This window comes from Carcharhinus amblyrhynchos, chromosome 6, assembly GCF_965287045.1.
Source record: "Carcharhinus amblyrhynchos chromosome 6, sCarAmb.v2.hapA, whole genome shotgun sequence".
NCBI lineage: Eukaryota > Metazoa > Chordata > Chondrichthyes > Carcharhiniformes > Carcharhinidae > Carcharhinus > Carcharhinus amblyrhynchos.
In genome coordinates this window covers 39,930,091-39,951,693 of record NC_137329.1, presented here as the reverse complement: position 1 = coordinate 39,951,693, position 21,603 = coordinate 39,930,091, and the positions used below count along the sequence as shown (strand labels likewise).

The following is a 21,603-nucleotide window of genomic DNA, read 5'->3' as shown; positions in this document are numbered from 1 at the left end:
TACCACTCACAGCTGCTACAGAGAAATCGAGAAGTTGCACTGAGATGTATCTGATAAATTTGTGGCGTAATTTCAAGACAAAAATTGTAAAATTTTGCGGTGAATTAGATTAGATGTTTAGAAATACACACATGAAGTTTAATTACCTGTATTGTCTGAGTGTATATGTCATTTTGTACCAAATTTGGAGCATGTGGCTAAACCATTGTTACTGGTGCCATATTTGTGGTTAGCCAGCTAAGGGGCAACAATGACTTATAATAATTTTTCTGGATTCACCATTTTATGCAATTTATGATCATCTGTCCTTTATAAAAATCCAGTCTCTGATGTCTCCTTTCCAAGCTGAAAATCCTAAGTATTTCCAGTCTTTTCTCATAACTCAGACCTCTGACACTAGCTCTGTAGCTCCATTAGCAAGTGATTGACTCCATGACTTAGTCTTTATGCATTTTGATTTTTTTATAATAAAGCTGCTTAGAGAAACCAGAGGCAACATTCCCTGCTCATTATATACTCATTGGGACGGAACAACTCAAACTGTAAAAAGTGCTGACCCAATGTATTGATACTGTACCGTTAAAAAGTTTCCTTCTTTCCTCAGGACAGCTAACCATGATAGTTGGTCAGGTCGGGTGCGGCAAATCATCCCTCCTCTTGGCAATTCTTGGAGAAATGCAAAAAAATTCTGGAAATGTCTACTGGAACAGGTATTGAGGCTGCCAAATGGTATTTACCTGTGTAGTCATCTGGTAGGACAGAACTTGAGTATGACTGAAAAAAAGACATGCTGTCAAAATTTTTGTCTTGCACTCATTAGGATAGTTTGCAAGAAATTTCCAACAGAAATAGGGAACAACAATTTATACTGCATGAAAAGAGAATGCTGATTGGTTGGCAAGTGGACTCTGATTGGTGGAAGCATTGCCATGGTGATTGCAGCATGGAACAGTTAACTACCAAGCTTTGTTCAAATTCAAACTGGGCAGATCAACTCTAGTCAAGACATTGTCATGGGAAGTGTACCAGGAATGATTGCTTGCTAAGCTTTTATTTTGTTCAAAAAGACACAATATGTGCATATGTTCCTTCTGTCTGCAAAGAACAGGGTGCTATGTGTAAATATATGCAGCTTCTTGCATGCTTGAATAAGCCACATTATTAGCCTGACTGAGGATTTTAAACTGGTTTTCAGTGTAATTCTTAGCAGTCAGGATTGTTTTACAGATGCTGTCCAATCACGGAATCAGATCTTGACCAGAATTCTCTGATCTCACCTGTAGTCCCACTGCTATGAACAGAGATTTGGCTGAACACTAAATTCTCCATTCTGCTTGGCAGCAATAGCTGAGCTCGTGAAACCAAAGAATTCCAGTCCTTAAGATGGACACCAGGGATGGAATTCTTCAATGGTCCCGCCAGCAGGTTCAAAGGCAGTTAGGGGAGAGAGAATTTGGTGAGAGTCAGAAAATTGGTTTCATGCTGGCGTGCATTTCCAGTGGGATCTCCTGCTGGCACCCACTGTGGCAGATTGGGAAACCCACTGGAGGCTAGTGTGAAACAGATTTGAATCCTGCTAATGGGACGCAGATAACAAACTGGTTGGAGTCTTCTACCCACAGCAATTTTTCATGATGCCAGTGGGAAAACACATCAAACCAGAGCACATTTGGAATGATGAGGTGTGCAGAAGTGAGGACTTATCTGAATAATGCCTGGGACTGAGACTGGAATTCAGGATGGAGGCCACTAACAGTAGTGGACCCCGGAATGCTATAGCAGTATATAATGGGATCATCTACAAGTTGATCTCCCAGATTCATTGTCATGTGGAGGCACATCTTCCAGCATCAGAATATTTGTGGAGAATCATCTTCTTTATGAAGGAATCCATCTTCTTGCCTCAGAGAATTTATGGAGCACCATCATTTTCAGGCAGGCCATCTTCTTTCTTAAATGGTGCGTTGGTGATGTTGGGTGCCCTTTCATTACAGCGCCAAGATGTGACAGCGGGACTCATGCCTGCTCCACCATGGAATATTAATGAGGTCAGGGATGGAAGGTATGGCACAGTTACCTCCTTAGCAGGAAATACTCCACATTCCCATCCTCACAATAGGGCTTAGTGCCTGATGGAAAAATTCCACCCTATGTTTTGAGTTTTGCACACAGGCTGATTGGGTCAGGTCAATGCTTTGCCTGTTGTGAACAGCCGAAAGGACATGCCACTAGATACAATCTAATAATTCCTGGAACATATGGCCTAAATACTTGGCACCACACCATGCATTCCCCATGGCAATACTTCCATCAATCAGAGTCCACATACCAATCTGCACATCTTTCTTATGCAGTATAAATTGGTGTTTCACTGTTACTAATGGAAATTTCTTGTGATCTATCCTAATAAGTGCCAGACAAAAAGCTTTTGTATCATGTCTTTCATTCAGTAATTAAGATGCACCCTGAATTGTAATAGCTTTGGTAATAAGAGATGGCACAATGGCACAGTGGTTAGCACTGCTGCTTCACAGCATCAGGGACACAGGTTTGATTCCTGGCTTGGGTCGCTGCCTGTGTGAAATTTACACCTGCTCCCATGGCTGCATGGGTTTCCTCCAGATGCTCCTGTTTCCTCACACAGTCTGAAAGACGCGTTGGTTAGATGCATGAGCCATGCTAAATTCTCCCTCAGTGTACCCGAACAGGCACCAGAGTGTGGCGATTAGGGGATTTTCACAGTAATTTCATTGCTGTGTTAATGTAAGCCTGCATGTGACTAATAAATAAATAAATAATAATATGTTGAATCCACTGTAATCAGCAGTGGTCATATGCTCCATGAATTCTCTTCAAATCTTTGTATCCCTGAGTCACTTTTTCTTTGCCCTGTTAACTAAAAGATATTCAAAAGTTCTATACCAAGATTATAACTTTAAGCTATAAGGAGACAAAACAAATGTAATCATGGAACCTTATCCCAGCTGTTTTGGAATTCAGTATATGAGAAATCAAGACTGCGATTTTCCAACGTGCTCGCCCCAGGACAGGAAAATCCTGTCACAGGAACTTTGTGTTCCTCTGTCTGTCTCTGCCTCTCTGCCTACTTTCTCTTTATGTCTGCATCCATGTGATGATTTCCTTTGCTCCCCCCGCCTCCAGCTCCTGTTTGTAGCTCTCCTTTGTGTCTGCAGCTTTCCTTTGTATCTACCAGTTACATGGCTTCTTTCTTGACTTCCTTCTGTTGGTACAAATTTCAGGTCATGTTGCCATATCACTTGGACCAGTATTGCCTATTACGTGAGGAAATTATAATCGGTCCCTTTACAAATGATGCAACTCTGAAAAAGTCTTTTACAGGTGGTTCTTTAAAACAATTACAGATTCACAGACATTTTAAAGAATTAACAAATTTTCCTTACCATTCTGCTTTCAGGTCAAAGGTCTTCATAGTATTACATGATATCTTTATTCATTCTGTTTGATTTTTCAATAAAATATGAAACTGAGGCCCTCTCTGTCTTCTTTCAACAACAGACTAGAGGAGGACGTTCCACTAATATCCCCATCCTCAACCTAAGGCACTATTCAATGGAGAATAGAGGATTTTTCCCAATGAACTGGCCAACATTTATCCCCCAATAAACACCTAAAAATTGATGAACCATGCATTTATTACTTAGCTGGTTGTGGGATCTTGCTATGAGTAAATTGGTTGCCACATTTCTGATATTACAACATTGAGTGCACTGCAAAATTACTTAATTGGCTGTAGAGTATTTGGACTACTCTGAAGTGCTATATAATTACAAGTTCCTTCTTCTTTGTTTTAGTCTGTTTGTCTAACCTGTTTTTCTTTACCCTCCTCTGGCATTCGTGACAGTGAACGCATGGAAGGAGAATGCAGGTATGGTCTCCAGTTCTGTTCACTATACATTACTGTGCCAATATCTTTCTGCAATTCAAGGACAAGATTAAAAATAGATGATATTTGTCTAAAGCATAATACCGCAGATGTTGGAAATCTGAGGATAATAAATAGAAAATGCTAGGAATACTCAGCAAGCCGGACAACATCTGTGGAGAGAGAAAAATAGAGTTAACGGCCGGGATTTTATGACATCACTGGGGTGACACTCATAAAATCCTGCTCAGGCCAATGGAGAATTCTTTTCCGTGAGCCTTGCCCGCCCTGATTTTGGGGCAGCAAGGCAATAGAATTCTGGCCAATATTTCACCTTGGTGCCCTTTCATCAGGCAAAACATTCAGTCTCTTTCTCTCTCTAGAAGTGCTGCCTAACCTATTGATAATTTTCGATAATTTAGCTTTATCACATTCTGGCTTATTTGTGATCACACATTGTTTATTTCCATGGATTAGTGGTTTATAAACAGTCAGAGTTTTTTGTACAAGAGCAAAATACTGCAGATGTTGGAAATCAGAAATATTCAGCAGGTCAGGCAAAATCTGTGGAAAGATACTTTGGGTCAATAGCCTTTACTCTGAGGTGTCAGCCTGGTGAAGCTGCAACACCAGACTGTTTGCATGTGAAACAAAGCTAAGTGCTTCCACAACCAATCAATCAGGTCTAAGCTCTGCAGTCCTGCCAGATCCAGTCAAGAATGATGGTGGACAATTCAACAACAAACTAGAGGAGGAGGTTCCACTAATATCCCCATCCTCAACAATGGGGATGCCCTGTACCTCAGTGCAAAAGACAAGTATGAAGCATTTGCCACCACCTTTAGCCAGAAATGGCGAGTGGATGATCCTTCGCGGCCTCCTCCTCAGGTCCCTGGCACCAGTCTTCAGCCAATTCGATTTACTCCAAGAAACCGCTGAGGCCACTGGTTAGATACTGCAAAGGCTATGGGCCCTGACAGCATTCCAGAAATAGTACTGAAGTTGTGTGCTTTAGAATTAGCTGCGCCTTAGTCTTAGTACAGCTACAACACTGGCACATACCTGGAAAATTTCCCATGCCATCAACCAACACTCGATCATCAATAAAGTGATGGAAAGTGTTGCCAACACTGCTATTAAGCAACACTATTCAGTAATAACCTGCACACCAACACTCAGTTTGTATCCCATCTGAGCCACTTGGCTCCTGCACATTACTCCTGCACATCAGTGTCAGCTTCAAGGTGAGAGGGGGAAAGTTTAAGGGAAATGTGCAGGGTAAGTTTTTCATGCAGAGAGTGATGGGTGCCTGGAACATGCTGCCAAAGGAGGTGATAGAAACAGGCACATTAGCAACATTTAAGAGACATTTGGATGGGTACATGAAAAGGGAGGGAATGGAGGGATATAGATCGAGTAAGGGTAGGTTTTTATTTAGTTTAATTCAGGCATCATGATTGGCACAGGCCTGAAAGGCTGAAAGGTCTGTTCCTGTGCTGTACTTTTCTTTGTTCTTTACTCCAGCTTTCATCCAAACATGGACTAAAGAGCTAAACTCAAAAGATAACGTGAGAGTGACTGCTGTTAATATCAAAACAGCATTTGATTGAGTGCAGCATCAAGGATCTCTCATAAAAATTGGTGTCAATGAGAATCAGGGCAAAACTCTTCACTGGCTGAAGTCATACCTGGAACAAAGCAAAATGTTTGCAATTTTTGGAGGTCAGTCATCTGAATCCTGGGACGTTGCTGAATGGAATTCCTCAGGCTAGGATCCTAGACCCACCCATCTTCAGCTGCTTTGTAAATGACCTTCCTATCATCATAAGGTCAGAAGTGGGAATGTTTGCAGATGATTATACAATATAAAGCACCATTCACAACTCTGCAAATATTGAAGCAGCCTGTGTTCCTATGCAATAAGACCTAGACAACATTCACCCTTCAGCTAATAAGCGGCAAGAAGCATGCACACCACACAAATGCCAAACTATGACCATGTTCAACAAGGGAACATTCACCCATAGAGTCATAGAAGTTTACAGCATGGAAACAAGCCCTTTGGCCCAACCTGTCCAGGCTGCTCAGTTTTTACCATTAAGCTAGCCCAATTGTTCATGTTTGGCCCATATCCCTTTATACCAACCTCAACTATGTTAAGACCCAGGTCAAAACCTCCAGTGTGTTTTGTGAAATTAGCCAAGAACCTTAGGGTGGGATTTTCCAGTAGCGCTCACCCCAAAACTGGAATATCCAAACCAAGGTCAACAGATCTTTACATGGTCCGCCTCCCCACCTGCGGCAATTCCCATGTCAGGCGGGATGAGAAAACTCCCCCTAAGTTTTACATTTGATTTTGACTTGGGTGAGCCATAAGATGTTTCACTCCAGGTAAGATTCAAGTGACCCACCAGGAAGCTCTAATCAAACAAAGTTTATTTAAGAATACAGTTAGAATATAACAAAAAGAATTAGCATATATTTTACCAATTACAAGACTTAAACATGATACAGTGTAATCCATAACGAGCAGCTTTCTCTGTTGTTCCAATGTAAACACCATCCCATAGACATACACATTCTTCAGACTGAGCACAAATACAAGAATGTTCACATGTTGCTGGATTTTCAGCTTTGTATCATTTTTGGATAGAAATCCAGGCTAACTGTTTACAGAGAAGGATATTTCTTCAAAACAGCCAAACTTCAGAGAGGTAAACACAGAAATGCTCTCTGAAAAATAGCTGTCCCTAGCCACATGACATAACCGGTCATCAACGCCAATCAAGCTCCACTCAGCAACCCAAGGGACACATTAAAACCACATAACACTGCAGTAGAGTCATAGAGGTTACAGCATGGAAACAGGCTCTTTGGCCCAACTTGTCCATGCTGCCTTTTGTTTTAAACCCCTAAGCTAATCCCAATTGCCTGCATTTAGCCCATATCCTGCTATACCGATCTTATCAATGTAATTATCTAAATGCTTTTTAAAAGACAAAATTGTACCCACCTCTACCACTACCTCTGCCAGCTTGTTCTAGACACTCACCATCCTCTGTGTGAAAAATTGTCCCTTTGGACACTTTTGTATCTGTCCCCTCTCAGCTTAAACCTATGCCCTCTAGTTTTAGACTCCTCTACCTTTGGGAAAAGATATTGACTATCTAACTGATCTGTGCCCTTCATTATTTTATAGACTACTATAAGGTCACCCCTCAGCCTCCTACGCTCCAGAGAAAAAAGACCCAGTCTACCAGCCTCTCTTATAAGTCAAACATTTAGTCCCAGTAGCATCCCAGTAAATCTTTTCTGCACTCTTTCTAGTTTAATAATATCCTTTTTGTAATAGGGTGACTAGAACTGCACACAGTATTCCAAGTGTGGCCTTACCAATGTCTTGTACAATTTCAACAAGATGTCCCAACTCCTGTATTCAGTGTTCTGATCGATAAAACCAAGCATGCCGAATGCCTTCTTCACCACTCTGTCCACCTGTAATTCCACTTTCAAGGAGCTATGAACATGTACCCCTAAATTTCTTTGTTTTGTTACTCTTCCCAATGCCCGATCATTAACTGAGTAAGTCCTGCCCTGGTTTAATCTACCAAAACACATCACTTCGCATTCGTCCAAATTAAACTTCAGCTGCCATTCGTCAACCCACTGGCTCAATTGATCAAGATCTCATTGCAGTTGGAGATAACTTTCTTCACTGTCTACTATGCCACCAATCTTGGTGTCATGTGCAAACTTACTAACCAGGCTTCCTCTATTCTCATCCAAATCATTAATATAAATAACAGCGGACCCAGCACTGATCCCTGAGGCACACCGCTGGTCACAGGCCTCTAGTTTGAAAAACAACCCTCTACAACCACTCTCTGATTTCTGTCAAGAAGCCAATTTTGTATCCGTTTAGATACCTCACCCTGGATCCTGTGAGATTTAACCTTATGCAACAACCTACCATGCGATACCTTGTCAAAGGCTTGCTAAAGTCCATGTAGACAACATCAACTGCATGGGTCTCATCTACCTTCTTGGTTACCCCTTCAAAAAACTCAATCAAAGTTCAGATTAAAATCATCATTGCTTCAACTATCCTGCTTCAGAAACAATAAAGGACAGTCACAGACAACACAGTGCTGACAAAACATCCTGCAGACAAACATGATTAAAATACATTCCTTAAAGGCACAGTACCATCACAATCATTTCCACATGACATCCAATGGCATCACCATCACTAAATTCCACACCATCAACGTCCTGGGGATTACCATTGACTATACATTGAACTGGATTAGCCACATTAATACTTTGACTACAAGAGCAGGTTAGAGACTGAGATTTCTGAGGTGAATAACTCATATCCTCAAAAACCTCCCTAAAACCTGTCTACCTACAGGGCACAAGTCAGAAGTGTGATGGAGTAAACTGCACTTGCCTAGATGAGTCCAGCACCAATAATACTGAAGAAGCTCAACACCATGCAGCACAAAGCAGCCCACTTGATTTGCACCCTAACCACCACCTTCAACATTCACTCCCACAACTGAAAGGCAGTGACAGAATATGTATCACCTACAGGATGCACTGTAGCCACTCACCAAAGCTCCTTCAAATTCACCTTCCAAATCTGCAATCTCTACCATTTAGCAGGACAAGAGCAGCAGATACCTGGGAGCACCAATATTTGGAAGTTCACTGCCAAGCCACACACCATTCTGATGTGGACGTATACCTCCATTCCTTCACTGTTGCTCAGTCAAAATCCTGGAAGTAACACCCCCCCCTCGCCCCCCCACCCCACCCTTGGCACTCTGGGTGTACCTACACCACATGGACTGCAACAGTTCAAGAATGCAGTCCACCACCATCTTCTCAAGGACAATTAGATGTTAGTGTAAAACAAAATGTGTTCCTTCAATTATATGGAGTTCAACAATAAGGTTAACAGGTTTCTTTTCAAATGAAAACCATCCTTTTGATAATTTTATAAACTATGCAGTGACTTTGGAGCAAAGTTTTGAAGTAAATTAATGAATTTGATTAAGTGCTTTAAGTGTAGGGCACCAAGATGGCACAATGGTTAGCACTGCTGGCTCATGGGGACCCAAGTTTGATTCCAGCCTTAGGTGACTGTTTTTGTGGAGTTTCGCCTGTGTCCATGTGTGTTTTCGTCAGGTGCTCTGGTTTCCTTCTACAGCCCAAAGGCATGCAGGTTAGGTGGATTGGCCATACTAAATTGCCCCTCTGCGTGTGGGGGTATGTGAGAGTGTGTGCCCTGGATAGACTGGCACCCTGTCTTGGGTGTATCCTGCCCAATGCCCATTGTCTCTTTGGATAGGCTCCAACTCAGTGGGACCTTGAATTGGAGTAAGCAGTTAAATGAAAGTGAAGTAAAGAAGCTTTATCTGTATGACTTCTAATTCTTAAATCTTAATATCATGAACCCAATGTTCTTGCAAGACTCAAATGATTAATCAGCTCAAAGTGTTTCAATTTGAGCTCATGTCCTGTTAACAATACTCTGCTTCTGCCTCTCACACAAAGAAAATGGCAGGCAGTGAAGAATAGTTGAAAAATAGTTGAATGAACAGCCCAATGTAATGCCTACTTAACAAATATCTTTTAAGGATTTCAAAGCTAGAGTATCAAATTCCTTTGTTACCATCTATGTAACACTGGAATGAGAGCTGCATGTTTTAGGAATAAGAAGATAAATTATAAATGATGAAATTTAGCAATAGAAACAGTATGAGTATGAAATGAATAATAATGCAGTCAACATCTGAAATAAAAATATGGGTTAATATTTTCAATGGGACCTTTCGTCAATTGTTTTTTTCCAAAATAGGCTGGGTGGAGAAAAATTATTGATGGGTACCGCATGCATATTTTGCAAAGAAGCAATGATGAATTGGAAAACCGTGTCAAGAACTACACACTTGTACAAAAGTTATCTTCATTCTATTGAAAGCCACAATTGTAGGCAGCTGACCAGCTGTGTTGTTCCTGCATTTTTTGTTTCTACAAATCTGAATGCATTTTGGAGGAATTAATTGAAGTAATAAATGCTTCAAATGTCTGAAAGAGACATTCTGCTTTATCCTCTTTCTGTTTCTAAATATTGCAGCAGCACCGAGGAGGACACGACTGTTGATGTTGAAGTGAGGTATATCAAGTTGTTTTCTCCCAATCACTAAGAAGCTGTACTCTTGCCCAAAATTCTCCCTGGGTGTGCTTTCACCATTGTGGATATTAGCAGACTTTGTTGGATGTGTCTCCTAGGTTTAGGGTTGCCAACTCTTCAGGATTGTCCAGGAGTTTCCTAGAATTAAATATTATCCACTAGGACATAGTTAAAAGCAAAGCTATAAAATCATAGGGATATGTTTAAAATATTGCAATTTTAAACAATGTTTATTTGTTTCAAAACATTAAAGATGGGATCAAAAGGCCATTTTGACTAAATAATTAAGAGTTGTTTGGTTTCCAGTTGCTGTGGGAGGGAGTACGCTGCAAGGTTAGACATGTTTGGTGATCAAGGCAGGAGTGTGGGATAGGATGTGGGGTGGCACTATGGCACAGTGGTTAGCACTGCTGCCTCACAGTGCCAGGGAGCTGGGCTCAATTCCAGCCTCAGGTGACTGTGTGGAGTCTGCATGTTCTCCCCATGACTGCATGGGCTTCCTCCAGGTGTTCTGGGTTCCTCCCCCAGTCCAAAGATGTGCAGAGTAGATTGATTTGACATGCTAAATTGTGCCTTAATTTCAGGTGGATTAGCAGGGTAAATACGTGGGGTGATGGGGATAGGACCTGGGTGGGATTGTTGTCAGTACAGGCTTGAGGGGCCGAATGGCTTCTTTCTGTACTGTGTGTATTCTATGATTCTAGAAGGATGTGTGACACCTCCAGGAATATATCCAATGACAGTTGGCAATCCTACCTAGGCTGTTCTTGATCACCAGTGATATCTTTGCATCCTCTGTCTACATGTCTGTCATTAATGCTTTTTGGAGCAGACTTCACCGGTCCTATCTGTGTTCAAGTGTCAAGTTTTCAACTTTCATTTTAAATAATTTGAGTGCTATGTCAAACCATTGTGTTTTGTTCTGCACTGAACAAATATATTTCCAAGTTGTTTTATAAAGTTTGGGTTCTGCGGCATACAAACATATTGCTACACTTGGGAGTTATGCTTTTGGACTATTGAAACCCCCCTCTCAAAACAGCCTGATCAATATGTTGCATCCTAGCTTTATTTTTTCCAGCAGTATTCTTGGTTCAACTGGTAACTTTTCTGTGCAACTTTCTTGGAACCCAGTCTAAAAATGCAGAGGAATGAGATTAAAACAAGTGTACATGCATATTCTTAAAATGAAAAAAATGTTTGAAGCATCTGGTTAAATGAATATTTCATCATATTGTTGAGTTCTATAAGTCCTGGCTGAGAACACCAGTCCCTTCTATAAAAGTCATATTTTCTTCTATTTCTTTGAATAAATTTTTCGCTCAACTTTTGGCAATGGAAATAGGAACATTGTGACACTGATGTCAGGGGACCCTGCTACATGTTGGCAAATCTGTGTCAATCATACTGTGTTAAATAATTAGCAAATAAAATTACAAACAGGCAAATGACCCAACTATCTCAAAATACAATAGAGAAGGTTGATATGCCCCAACTATTGCAAGTTTCCAATAGTTGGGAGGTCAGAGAATTTGGCACCCAGCTGCAGCGGAATGAGAAAATCCGGCCAGCGTTAACGGTCGTAACATTCCGGTTTTAGAGTTCTAATCACCAGTTCTTGATCACCAGTGATACCTTTGCATCCTCTGTCTACATGTCTGTCATTAATGCTTTTTGGAGCAGACTTCACCGGTCCTATCTGTGTTCAAGTGTCAAGTTTTCAACTTTCATTTTAAATCATTTGAGTGCTGTGTCAAACCGTTGTGTTTTGTTCTGCACTAAACAAATATATTTCCAAGTTACATAAGAACATAAGAAATAGGAGCAGGAGTAGGCCATCTAGCCCTTCGAGCCTGCCCCGCCATTCAATAAGATCATGGCTGATCTGTTGTGGCTCAGTTCCACTTTCCCGCCCTCTCCCCATAACCCTTAATCCCCTCTCTTATCAAGAACCCATCAACCCGCTTCTTAAAAATATTTAGCGAGGCAGCCTCCACCACTTCAACGGGCAGAGAATTCCAGAGATTCACCACCCTTTGAGTGAAGAAGTTCCTCCTCAACTCCGTTCTAAACCGCCTCCCCTTTATCTTGAGGCTGTGCCCCCTAGTCCTACTGTCTTTTTTGAGCGGGAAGAGTCTCTCCACCTCTATCCTATCCATCCCATTCATCATCTTATACGTCTCAATGAGATCTCCCCTCATTCTTCTAAACTCTAGCGAGTATAAAGTTTGGGTTCTGCAGCATACAAACATATTGCTTAACATCATGCGAATCCCATCACGTCACTAACAGAGGATATGGTACAGAAACTTAAAGAGAATAAGAATCTCCTCAAGTGTCATTCAGGACAGGATCCTGGAAGATCTGAATGCATGATAGTGGCCATGACCAAAATTGCACCAGTCTCTCACACGGGTTTGCACCTTTATTAACCAGTGCACTGGGAATTTAGGTCTTTGCAGTATGTCTGTCATCCAAATATATCACCCTTTACTAGCACATATCAAGCAGTTTATTTGTTTGCCATCTGCATATATATTTATAAGCTGTTTTTATTATCCCCCTAGGAGAAGAAGTGCTGTGGCCTATGCTGCACAGAAACCCTGGATATTGAACACTACAGTGGAAGAAAACATCACCTTTGGAAATCCTTTCAACAAGCAAAGGTAATAAACTTTATGTAAAGTTGAATTTGTAGCATAGACAAGAAGCAGTGAATATTCTTTAACTTGAACCTCTTCTTTCTACATTTACTTGATCTAGTTGGCCAAATAATGAAATTAGGACTGTGTATTGGTATTTTGTGCACTGGAGGGAGCAGAATTCATGCTCACAGTTTCTATATGGTGAGTCCCAGATCTACGCAGATTTTAGTCATGGAATGTCACATGGATCAATGTTAATTCTATCAGCCTGGTGGAGACTGGGTAGGAAGCCAACTTAAAACAAGCATACTACTTACTCACTCAAAACCCATTTCCCATTTTAATTGGCAGGCAGATAAATTGTCAGTTTAAAGTAGGCACAGTTCTCATGGATAAATGCAAATCAGGGTCATTTCAACTTGGGGCCCGAGCAGAAAAGCCACCATAGCTGTTCCACCAGACTGACAATTGTCAGAAAAGACTGAACAAGGTGGGGCTCTCTAAAAAGAAACCATTTTGAGGCATTTAAAATTATGAAGAGGTTTGACAGGTGCGATATGTAGTAAACGACCTTGGACTCTGCTAGGAACAGAGTACAACAACGCACCTAACAAGATGGAAGACATGAAGGACCTGGCCATTTAAAGACAAAGAGCAAAGAAAAGTACAGCACGGGAATAGACCCTTCAGCCCTCCAAGCCCATGCTGATCATGATACCTTAACTAAACTAAAAAAAACTCCTGCCCTTACTCTGTCCATATCCTTCTATTCCCTCAGACAGGGCCTCGTTAGAATAAATTTTTGCAGGAGCACTCCTGACACCCAGCCAGGTTGTCTACCTGGCCAGCAGGAAGAGATTAGCATTATATGCATGGACTTTGGCATTTATGGAAGGGCGGATGGTACTCTGAGCAGGATTGGTGGGCGAGGATGGGAGACAAAGAGAATCCTGTAGCAGACATTGAGAGGAGTTAGAAACCTACAGCAAGATCTGATCCTGTTCCACTTCCATAACTTTGCTAGAATTGCCATGAAAGCAAAGTTAACAAGACCACCTCCAAGAAAGTTTGTCCGCAGAAGTCAAGGAAAAGTTGCTCATTTTCCTGATTTATAGAAAGTTTTACTTGTGGTTGTTCAGTTTTCCCCAGAGATTAATAAATTGGACATAGTCTGCATAGTGACAGTTCAAAGTAAAGTTGGTTATATCCTTTCTTATTGTGTTGTTCAGTAAGATTTATTATGACAGATAACAACACATAATCAAATTAGAACCATATCTTAATCCGTGTATGAAGAAACAGAGCATGGATTCAATCAAATTTAAAAAACTGATTCTATTTTATGAATGATCACTTTTAGTTATATTTGTATAGCATCTCATATCTGGCATCCCAAACTCCAGAAGGACCCAAAAACCTGGTTCCTCCCTGAAAATTACGATCAGGTATTGCTGATTGGATCATGGCACACTGGGATTAATGGTGGAAGGCAGCCTGGTCCACCCCTTATCCCTTACTTTGTCTGTCTTGGAAGGGTCCAGCTCGCTGGAGAAGACATTATATAATAAAAAATATTTATACTTTTACTAAGCTGTACAAACATGGATGAGAAGAGCTAGAGATATGTACATTTGTATCTCCAGAACTTGGTTTATTATGGGCTACCAGTTGACATCTCCAGTTGTTTCAAGATTGGAGTGAATGCTATGAAATCATTGGACATAAAAATAAGGAGATATAAAACGGACTGCTGAGTAGCTATCACCCATTTGGCACTATCACAGACACAGGCACACACTCTCTCATACACACACTCACCTTGATCAGCTCCCATATGAGTATACAAATTTAAATCAAGAGTAGACCATTCAGCCCCTTGAGTCTGCTTGCCATTTGATAAGATCATGATTGATCTGATTGTGGTCACTAAATTCCTGTCTTAGCCAAGCTATTCCAATACAGTTACAATACTGGCATCTACCCAGCAATGTGGAAAATTGCCCAAGTGTGTCCTGTACACGAGAAACAGGACAAATCCAACCCAGCTAATTGCTACCCCATCAGTCTACTCTCAGTCGTCAGCAAAGTGATGGAAGGTGTCACCAACAATGCTCAGTTTTGATCCCACCAGGGTCACTCAGCTCCTGACCTCATTACAGCCTTGCTGTCAAAGAAGAGCTGAATTTCAGAGGTAACATGAGAGTGACTGACTTTGACATCAAGGTAGCATTTCGCTGAGTATGGCATCAAGGAGCCCTAGCGAAACTGGAGGCAGTGGGAACTGGGGAAAATCCTCCAATGGTTGGAGTCATACTTAACACAAAATAAGATGGCGGTGATTGTTGGAGATCAATTATCTCAGCTCTACTGAGATTATCACTGCAGAAGTTCCTCAGGATAGTGTCTGAGGCCCAACCATCTTCAGCTGTTTCATCAATGACCTTCCATCATAAGGTCAGAAGTGAGGATGTTTGCAGATGACAGCACCATTCTCAACCCCTCAGATGCTGAAGCAGTTCATGTCCGAATGCAGCAAACCTGGACAATTTCCAAGCTTGGGTTGACAAGTGGCAAGTAACATTTGCACCAGTGCCAGGCAATGACCATCTCCACCAAGAGAGGATTTAACCATGGTCCCTTGACATTCTATGGCATTGCCAAGGCTGAATCCCCCACTATACCATTAACCAGAAACTGAACTGGACTAGCCATTCAAATATTGTGGCTATAAGAGCAGTTCAAAGTCTGGGAATACTGTGGTGAGTAACTCACCTCATGAACCACCCCCAAGAAGTTAAACAATTTAAAAAAGGGTCCAAGAAGGAGTTCTTACCAAAAGCCTAAGAAGTGCAGGAAAAGCACAGACATAGACAGAGATACAGCAGCTGCAGCAGTTTAAAAAAAGTTGACAGTCTTAAAGCAGTAATGCATTTAAAGAGGTAACGCATTTAAAGTTGTACAACATTTAATGAAACAACCACAACAAGGAACAAAATACAGAAAAATCAGAGAAGGTGCCAGTTAGAGGGCACTCTAAAAAGATAGAGCAACTCTAAAAATGACAACATGCCTGTTTGCAGCAGTGGCAAAATAAGGTCCTTAAGGGTCTTAATTAGTGACTCAGTGGAAAGGTCGACAATGGAGTTTACTGCACAGAATCTCACTCTGAGGGAATCAGGAAAGTGGTGTGGTTCCAGTACAGTACCATCCCATAACATGCCTCCAAAATAAGCAAAGCAAGACCCGACTGGAAGAAATTAAGACCTCAAAGTAGTGTTCGGAGGAGGTAATAAATTCTCAAGGAAGAGGCAACACTTGATTCGGAGTAGGCAGTCAAAGTCCCCTGACGGGGAGGGGGTTACTGAGAAACCCTGTGAAGGGGAGGAGACAGAACGATAGTGATGAAAGACCCTGACGGAGGGCACTGAAAGACCCCAAGAGGGCAAGAAAAGACCCCAAGAGGGCAACAAAACATCCTAATTGACTAAATGAAGAGCTGAAACCAAAAGTAAGTTGCATCCCATCCTTTTATATTGAAATGAGAAGTTCCTTAAGTTGTAGAAGTGAATTACAAGAAAAGAATACAACTGTAATCAGACAGAAAGTAAGACAAGTCACAGCAGAAGAAGTAGTAAGATTGAAGAAAAAAAGAGTTGGATAAATCTCACCGAGAATTACAGCTAATAGAAAACGAGGTAAAACCTGTGACCCTAATCTAAATGAGAAGCGGCCCACCTATAGTAAAGCTAAGAAAAGAAACAAGCATTCTGAAAAACCATAACAATACTCAAGAAGCTCAACACCATCCAGGACAAAGCAGCCCACTTGATTGCTGCCCCTTCCACGGATATCCAATACCTCCACCACTGACGAGCTATGGCAGCCAAGTGTACCATCCATGTTGCAAGCTATTTCCTCAATGCACTTTATTCAATTAGTCAAACACAATCTCCCAACTCTTGACGTTGTTGACACTTGCCTATCTGGAACTGTGTGATATTTTTGCACTCAGATCTTCCGGAGGTGATCCAGAAACTAGAAATATTGGGCGGAATTTTGTTGAGATTTGGGCGTCTCACCTGATGACTGGGAAGCTGGGGAGACACCCCCGCTGCCTCTATTTGGGAATACCTATTAACCCATATGCCTGTCAGACAGTGGTAAGCCCTGCGGCAGCTCTCTCCCCACTACCTCCCCAACCCAGAGCAGTCTGCACAGTTTCACCTCCATGCATTCTGTATGACAACATGCCTGCTTGCAGCAGTGGCAGAATAAGGCCCTTAAGGGTCTCAATTAGTGACACATTGGAAAGGTCAACCATAGAGTTTACTGCACAGAAACTAATTCTGAAGGAATCAGGAAAGTGGTGTGGTTCCAGTACACTACCACCCTATTACATGCCTCCAATCTCACCGCCAGTAAGAGCAGAAGCTTCTGTCTATTCTATTTATCTTTATCACATGCTGTACATTTAGTGTGCAATTGTAAGTGTCTTTTTTTCCTGTTTCACCAGCCAGAGATAACCTTACATTAATGATCTAATACTCTTAAATATTTTAATGGTGTTTGCTTAGTTTGGATCATAATGGTGCATTCTACTTCACATATGGTGTTCTTAATGAAGGTTGAACTGTCACAGCAAAAAATAAATGCCTCTCTGTCAATATTTGTAGCATTTTAATGATTCACTAAGCAAAGTCTGGGAAGAAGGAAATGTTTACAAACCATGACAGATGGTATTTTTTGGATCCAAAGATATATTTCTCAACGAGGACACAGTGGATAGAGGAATTGTAAATATCATGGGGTTGGGAGCAATCAAAGGGGAACAATTAAAACTCTTCAGTATGTATACCTAGTTTGGTGAATAGGGCAACATAGAAATCTTGGGTGCGAGTAATGGGTCCCAAGTAGTGCAGCGAGCCGAGAAATATTAGCAAGAGGGTTCAAACTGGAATTGCCAGTCCCACCAGTGGGGATTAAAGCTAGTCCCGAGCAATAGAGACCAGACGTGATGGCCTCGTTGGTGGGGAAAGAGGCCATTGAGGCCTCTCCGGGGGACTGTGGACTGGCGGCTTGCCCCTTGGGCAGTGCCAGCCTGGCACCCTGGCACAGCCCAGCAGGCACTGGGCAGTGCCAAGGGGGTGGGGCCTGAGGGGGAAGGTCCTTCTGGTGGAGCAGAGGCAAACCGATCAGTTGTGGCGGTGGGAGGGAGCTGCTGCGCAGTCTGCACTGCAATTGGTAGGGGAGGGAGGGGGCAATCAGGACTGGCCACCAGGGGCTAGGGGGGCGAGTTGGGGAAGGCATTGTCAGGCCAGTGATTGGGTGGCCCGCAATGGGTTGGGGCTGGACAGGGCACATGTGCAATCTTTCCACTGACAGGTCAACGCATGCGCAGTGGCCCACTCAATGCGCTGATACCAGCCTCTCAGGCAGGATTAGCGCCACCCCCACCCCCACCCCCAGCCCTGCTACCAGCTTGAGTCCCCCGGTGAATTCTGTGAAGCCCAAAGTGCTCAAAAGTTAGCCCAAAATATAGACGGGAAAATGGGAGATTTTCCCACCCGTTGGGCATTTCATTTTTTGGGGGATAATCGTACCCCCCCCCCCCCACTCAGTTGCATTTCATCTTTATGGCATAAGTTCTAATGCTGCCAGGATGGACAGAAAATCAATTCTTCTCCACAATGACAAAACTCTCTAAGGTGAACTGGAGCCAGCCAAAATCCCCCGCTAATTGGACATAGATCCATAGAACGGTATTCTTCCAAAAAGCCTAGGTCAGGATATTTCAATCCCACCCGTGCAGGGCTTGTCAGGAAATGTGGAGGAGCAGGTAAACTTTGTTAATTTTGGGAAGGAATTTCTGCTCTGGCTGCAGGCAGTACGTGCAGCAACCATTAAGCACAAGGTTTTTTATTGATTCAGTTTGTTTTCTTGTTCTGCTATTGGGAATGAAGCAGGTTGCTGGAGTAGAACTACCTTGGGATCTCAAAGTTATTATTAGCACCTGTTTAGATTTAAATGCGACCACCTTTGTCCTGTTGTCTGACCAAACAAACCTCCTCTCATCAACATTGGAGTGCGGGATAATTCTTATTGTGAAAGAGCCAATAAAACTGGAATTCATTTGTCAGTATTAAATATAAAAGAATGAAAAGCAATCATTCGGATCAGGGTATTATTTTTGCATTTTATTTTGTACTTGGAGTTCATTGTTGTGACATATTACACCATTCACTGATGTTGACAGGAGGTTTTGTGTTGCAGTGGGTAGGATCCCTGACTCTGAGCCAGACATTCAGGAATTGAGTCCCATCCCAGGACATGATGGCCAAGGAATGTGCTTTCATAGCATGGCCGAAAGGCAAAACCTTCCAACACACCAATGGCTCGTGATAAGAGTGGGAGATACTCCTGGTCAGCCATGCGAGGCAGAGTGGCGCACCTCAAGCTATAAGCTTCTGGCGACAGGCTAATGACCTGTTTCAGGAAAAACCATGCTATGTGAACAGATGTGAGTCTGGGGGTGGCACAGTGGTTAGCACCGCTGCATCACAGCGCCAGGGACCTGGGTTCAATTCTGGCCTTGGATCACTGTCTGTGTGCACATTTTCCCCATCTGCATAGGTTTCCTCCGGGTGCTCCGGTTTCATCGCACAGTCCAAAGATGTGTAGGTTAGGTGGATTGGCCATGCTAAATGTGTGAGGTCACAAGGATAGGGCAGGGGACAGAGTCTGGATAAAATATTTTGTCAGAGAGTCAGTGCAATGGCCTCTTCCACACTGTTGGGAATCCTATTATTCTATGATTGTGCATTGCTAAATGCATGAAGAGAAACAACAGTTGATGTTGAGAGTGGGCAAAGAGCTAATCCCACACCGCTGGTAATCTCTTTATAGTTGGCCATTATGAGGGGTGCGTGCGTGATTAATACTGATTTTCCCCCTTCTCCTGGGAAAGTATTCAGCTTCTGCTGAGTGATTGTAAAGCTTAGATAGAAAATTACAACTGAATGTCATATCCCTTTAGTACAAAGCAGAGTGTGTAATTATTGTCATTTATTCTGTTAAATATAATTTCCATCTTCCGAGTATTAGAGGTAAAAACTTTTTAAAAGTCATTTAATACTACATTCTTTTGAACAGCACCAAGTATAATATTAAAGCCAATGTTAGACTCTTTGTTTAACGCGAATTTAACTTCAAATCCGGTCAGACTCTAGGGTTGTGTCAAAACTGCTACATTTGAATGGAGTAACAAAATTATAGAAAAATGTTCTAATATCTTGGGGTGAGAAGTAAAATATGGTTTAAGCAGCCCTGAACATACAAGAGCATAGAAATAAATCACTGTCTTGTAATAATTAAATCATTTACGTGGATTAAATCATTGCTTTTTTTTACGCTATAAAATATACCAGATTGTGGAAAAGGAATTCTTGCCGCTATCAGCAAAACAATGCAGATCTGCCCTGTTTACTTGATGTCACTTAGGCTGATGATCCATTAGGCTTTCAGATTGAATCAGTGGTTGCCATCTGGCCAGACTGTGCTTGATTTTCCCTGAATCAATTAACTCGATGTAATAGATTCATCCCTATTGACTCTTTGCCACTCTCTCCACAGATATAAAGCAGTAATTGAAGCCTGCTCACTCCAGCCAGACATTGACATCCTTCCTCAGGGTGATCAGACTCAGATTGGTGAGAGGGTCAGTAATTACATTGCTCCTGTTTGCTTTTTTAAAAAAAAATAGTTCTTATAAATAAAAAATATGATTCAGTAGAAGCCTATCAAGGGGTTTTGGCCTGAATTCTTTTCTTTATTTTTCCATGCTTGACAATTGATAGAAACAGCAATTTATAAATACTAACTGTCCAGTGAAAGAGTGATAGGGCAATTGTTGCAGGAATCACATCAACCCCCAAAGTAATACAAACCTCTGAGAAGCAACCACTGCAAATCAGGGTTTTGTTTTTGTATTCTATTTTGTACTCATAGATCATTGCTGTGACATATTACACCATTCATTGATGTTGAGAGTGCTTTTCTTAAGCTACCAACACCGCAACTTCAAGTGTCCAACTTTATTACAATGAAAATGTCTGAGGTTTATTATTTCTCTTCCATCTGTTTCCTTTTTAATAAGTTTCCTTTAAGGAAACTGAGGTAAACTATCCTTACTATCTCCAATGAGAACTCCTTTGCCTTTGCCACTTGAGGATTTTTTTCCCCAGTTTCTATCCCTCATAGATTGATATTGAGGTGGAAACCCAAACCTTGATTTATGAACTAACTCATAATCATCTGCTATTTTTGCTGCCAAACTTGCAATTTTAACCCTCTGTTCTTCCACATCATTTCTCTCTACTTCAGATAGTGAATTTTTAAAGTCATCCAAAATAACTGTTCCCCAAAACGCAACATATTTTCATTGCTCTTTTCCACCTGCCATAGTTACTTTGATTGATTCTTTCAAATCCTGTATGCATTTGACATGCGTTCTTTCCTTAGATTTCTAAACCTCTGCCTATAGGCTTCTGGCACTAGTCTATATGCATTTAAGATTGCCATCATCATAATCCCTAGATACCTCATCTGATAATGATGCAAACACTTCACTAGCTCTACCTACCAACTTTGTTTGAATCAATAATGCTCACATGGTCTGTGGCAATTTTACTTGGTTAGCTACTTTCTCAAATGAAATGAAAAAAGGCTTCTACATCCTTCTCACCAAACCTTGGTAATGCTTGAACATATTTAAATAGATCCTTACCAAGCCTTTGATTATGATAGGTTCATTCTTCCTCACTGACATCATCTCTATTCACAGCTTTTACCTTTGCCTC

The 21,603-nt window shown here is 41.7% G+C and overlaps 1 protein-coding gene across 4 annotated transcripts in view; it reads left to right on the top strand.

The window, feature by feature from the left end:
- abcc8 (ATP-binding cassette, sub-family C (CFTR/MRP), member 8) overlaps positions 1–21,603 on the top strand; it is a 251,996-nt gene that overhangs the window by 165,948 nt on the left and 64,445 nt on the right. For 2 of the 4 annotated variants that reach the window (XM_080190274.1, XM_080190275.1), the window contains exons 17-21: positions 605–710; positions 3,884–3,907; positions 10,047–10,085; positions 12,671–12,769; positions 20,378–20,462. In XM_080190274.1, coding sequence (XP_080046400.1) covers positions 605–710; positions 3,884–3,907; positions 10,047–10,085; positions 12,671–12,769; positions 20,378–20,462 — 353 coding nt within the window. The remainder of the gene's footprint in view (positions 1–604; positions 711–3,883; positions 3,908–10,046; positions 10,086–12,670; positions 12,770–20,377; positions 20,463–21,603) is intronic. The other 2 variants (XM_080190276.1, XM_080190277.1) reach the window with 1 other exon arrangement.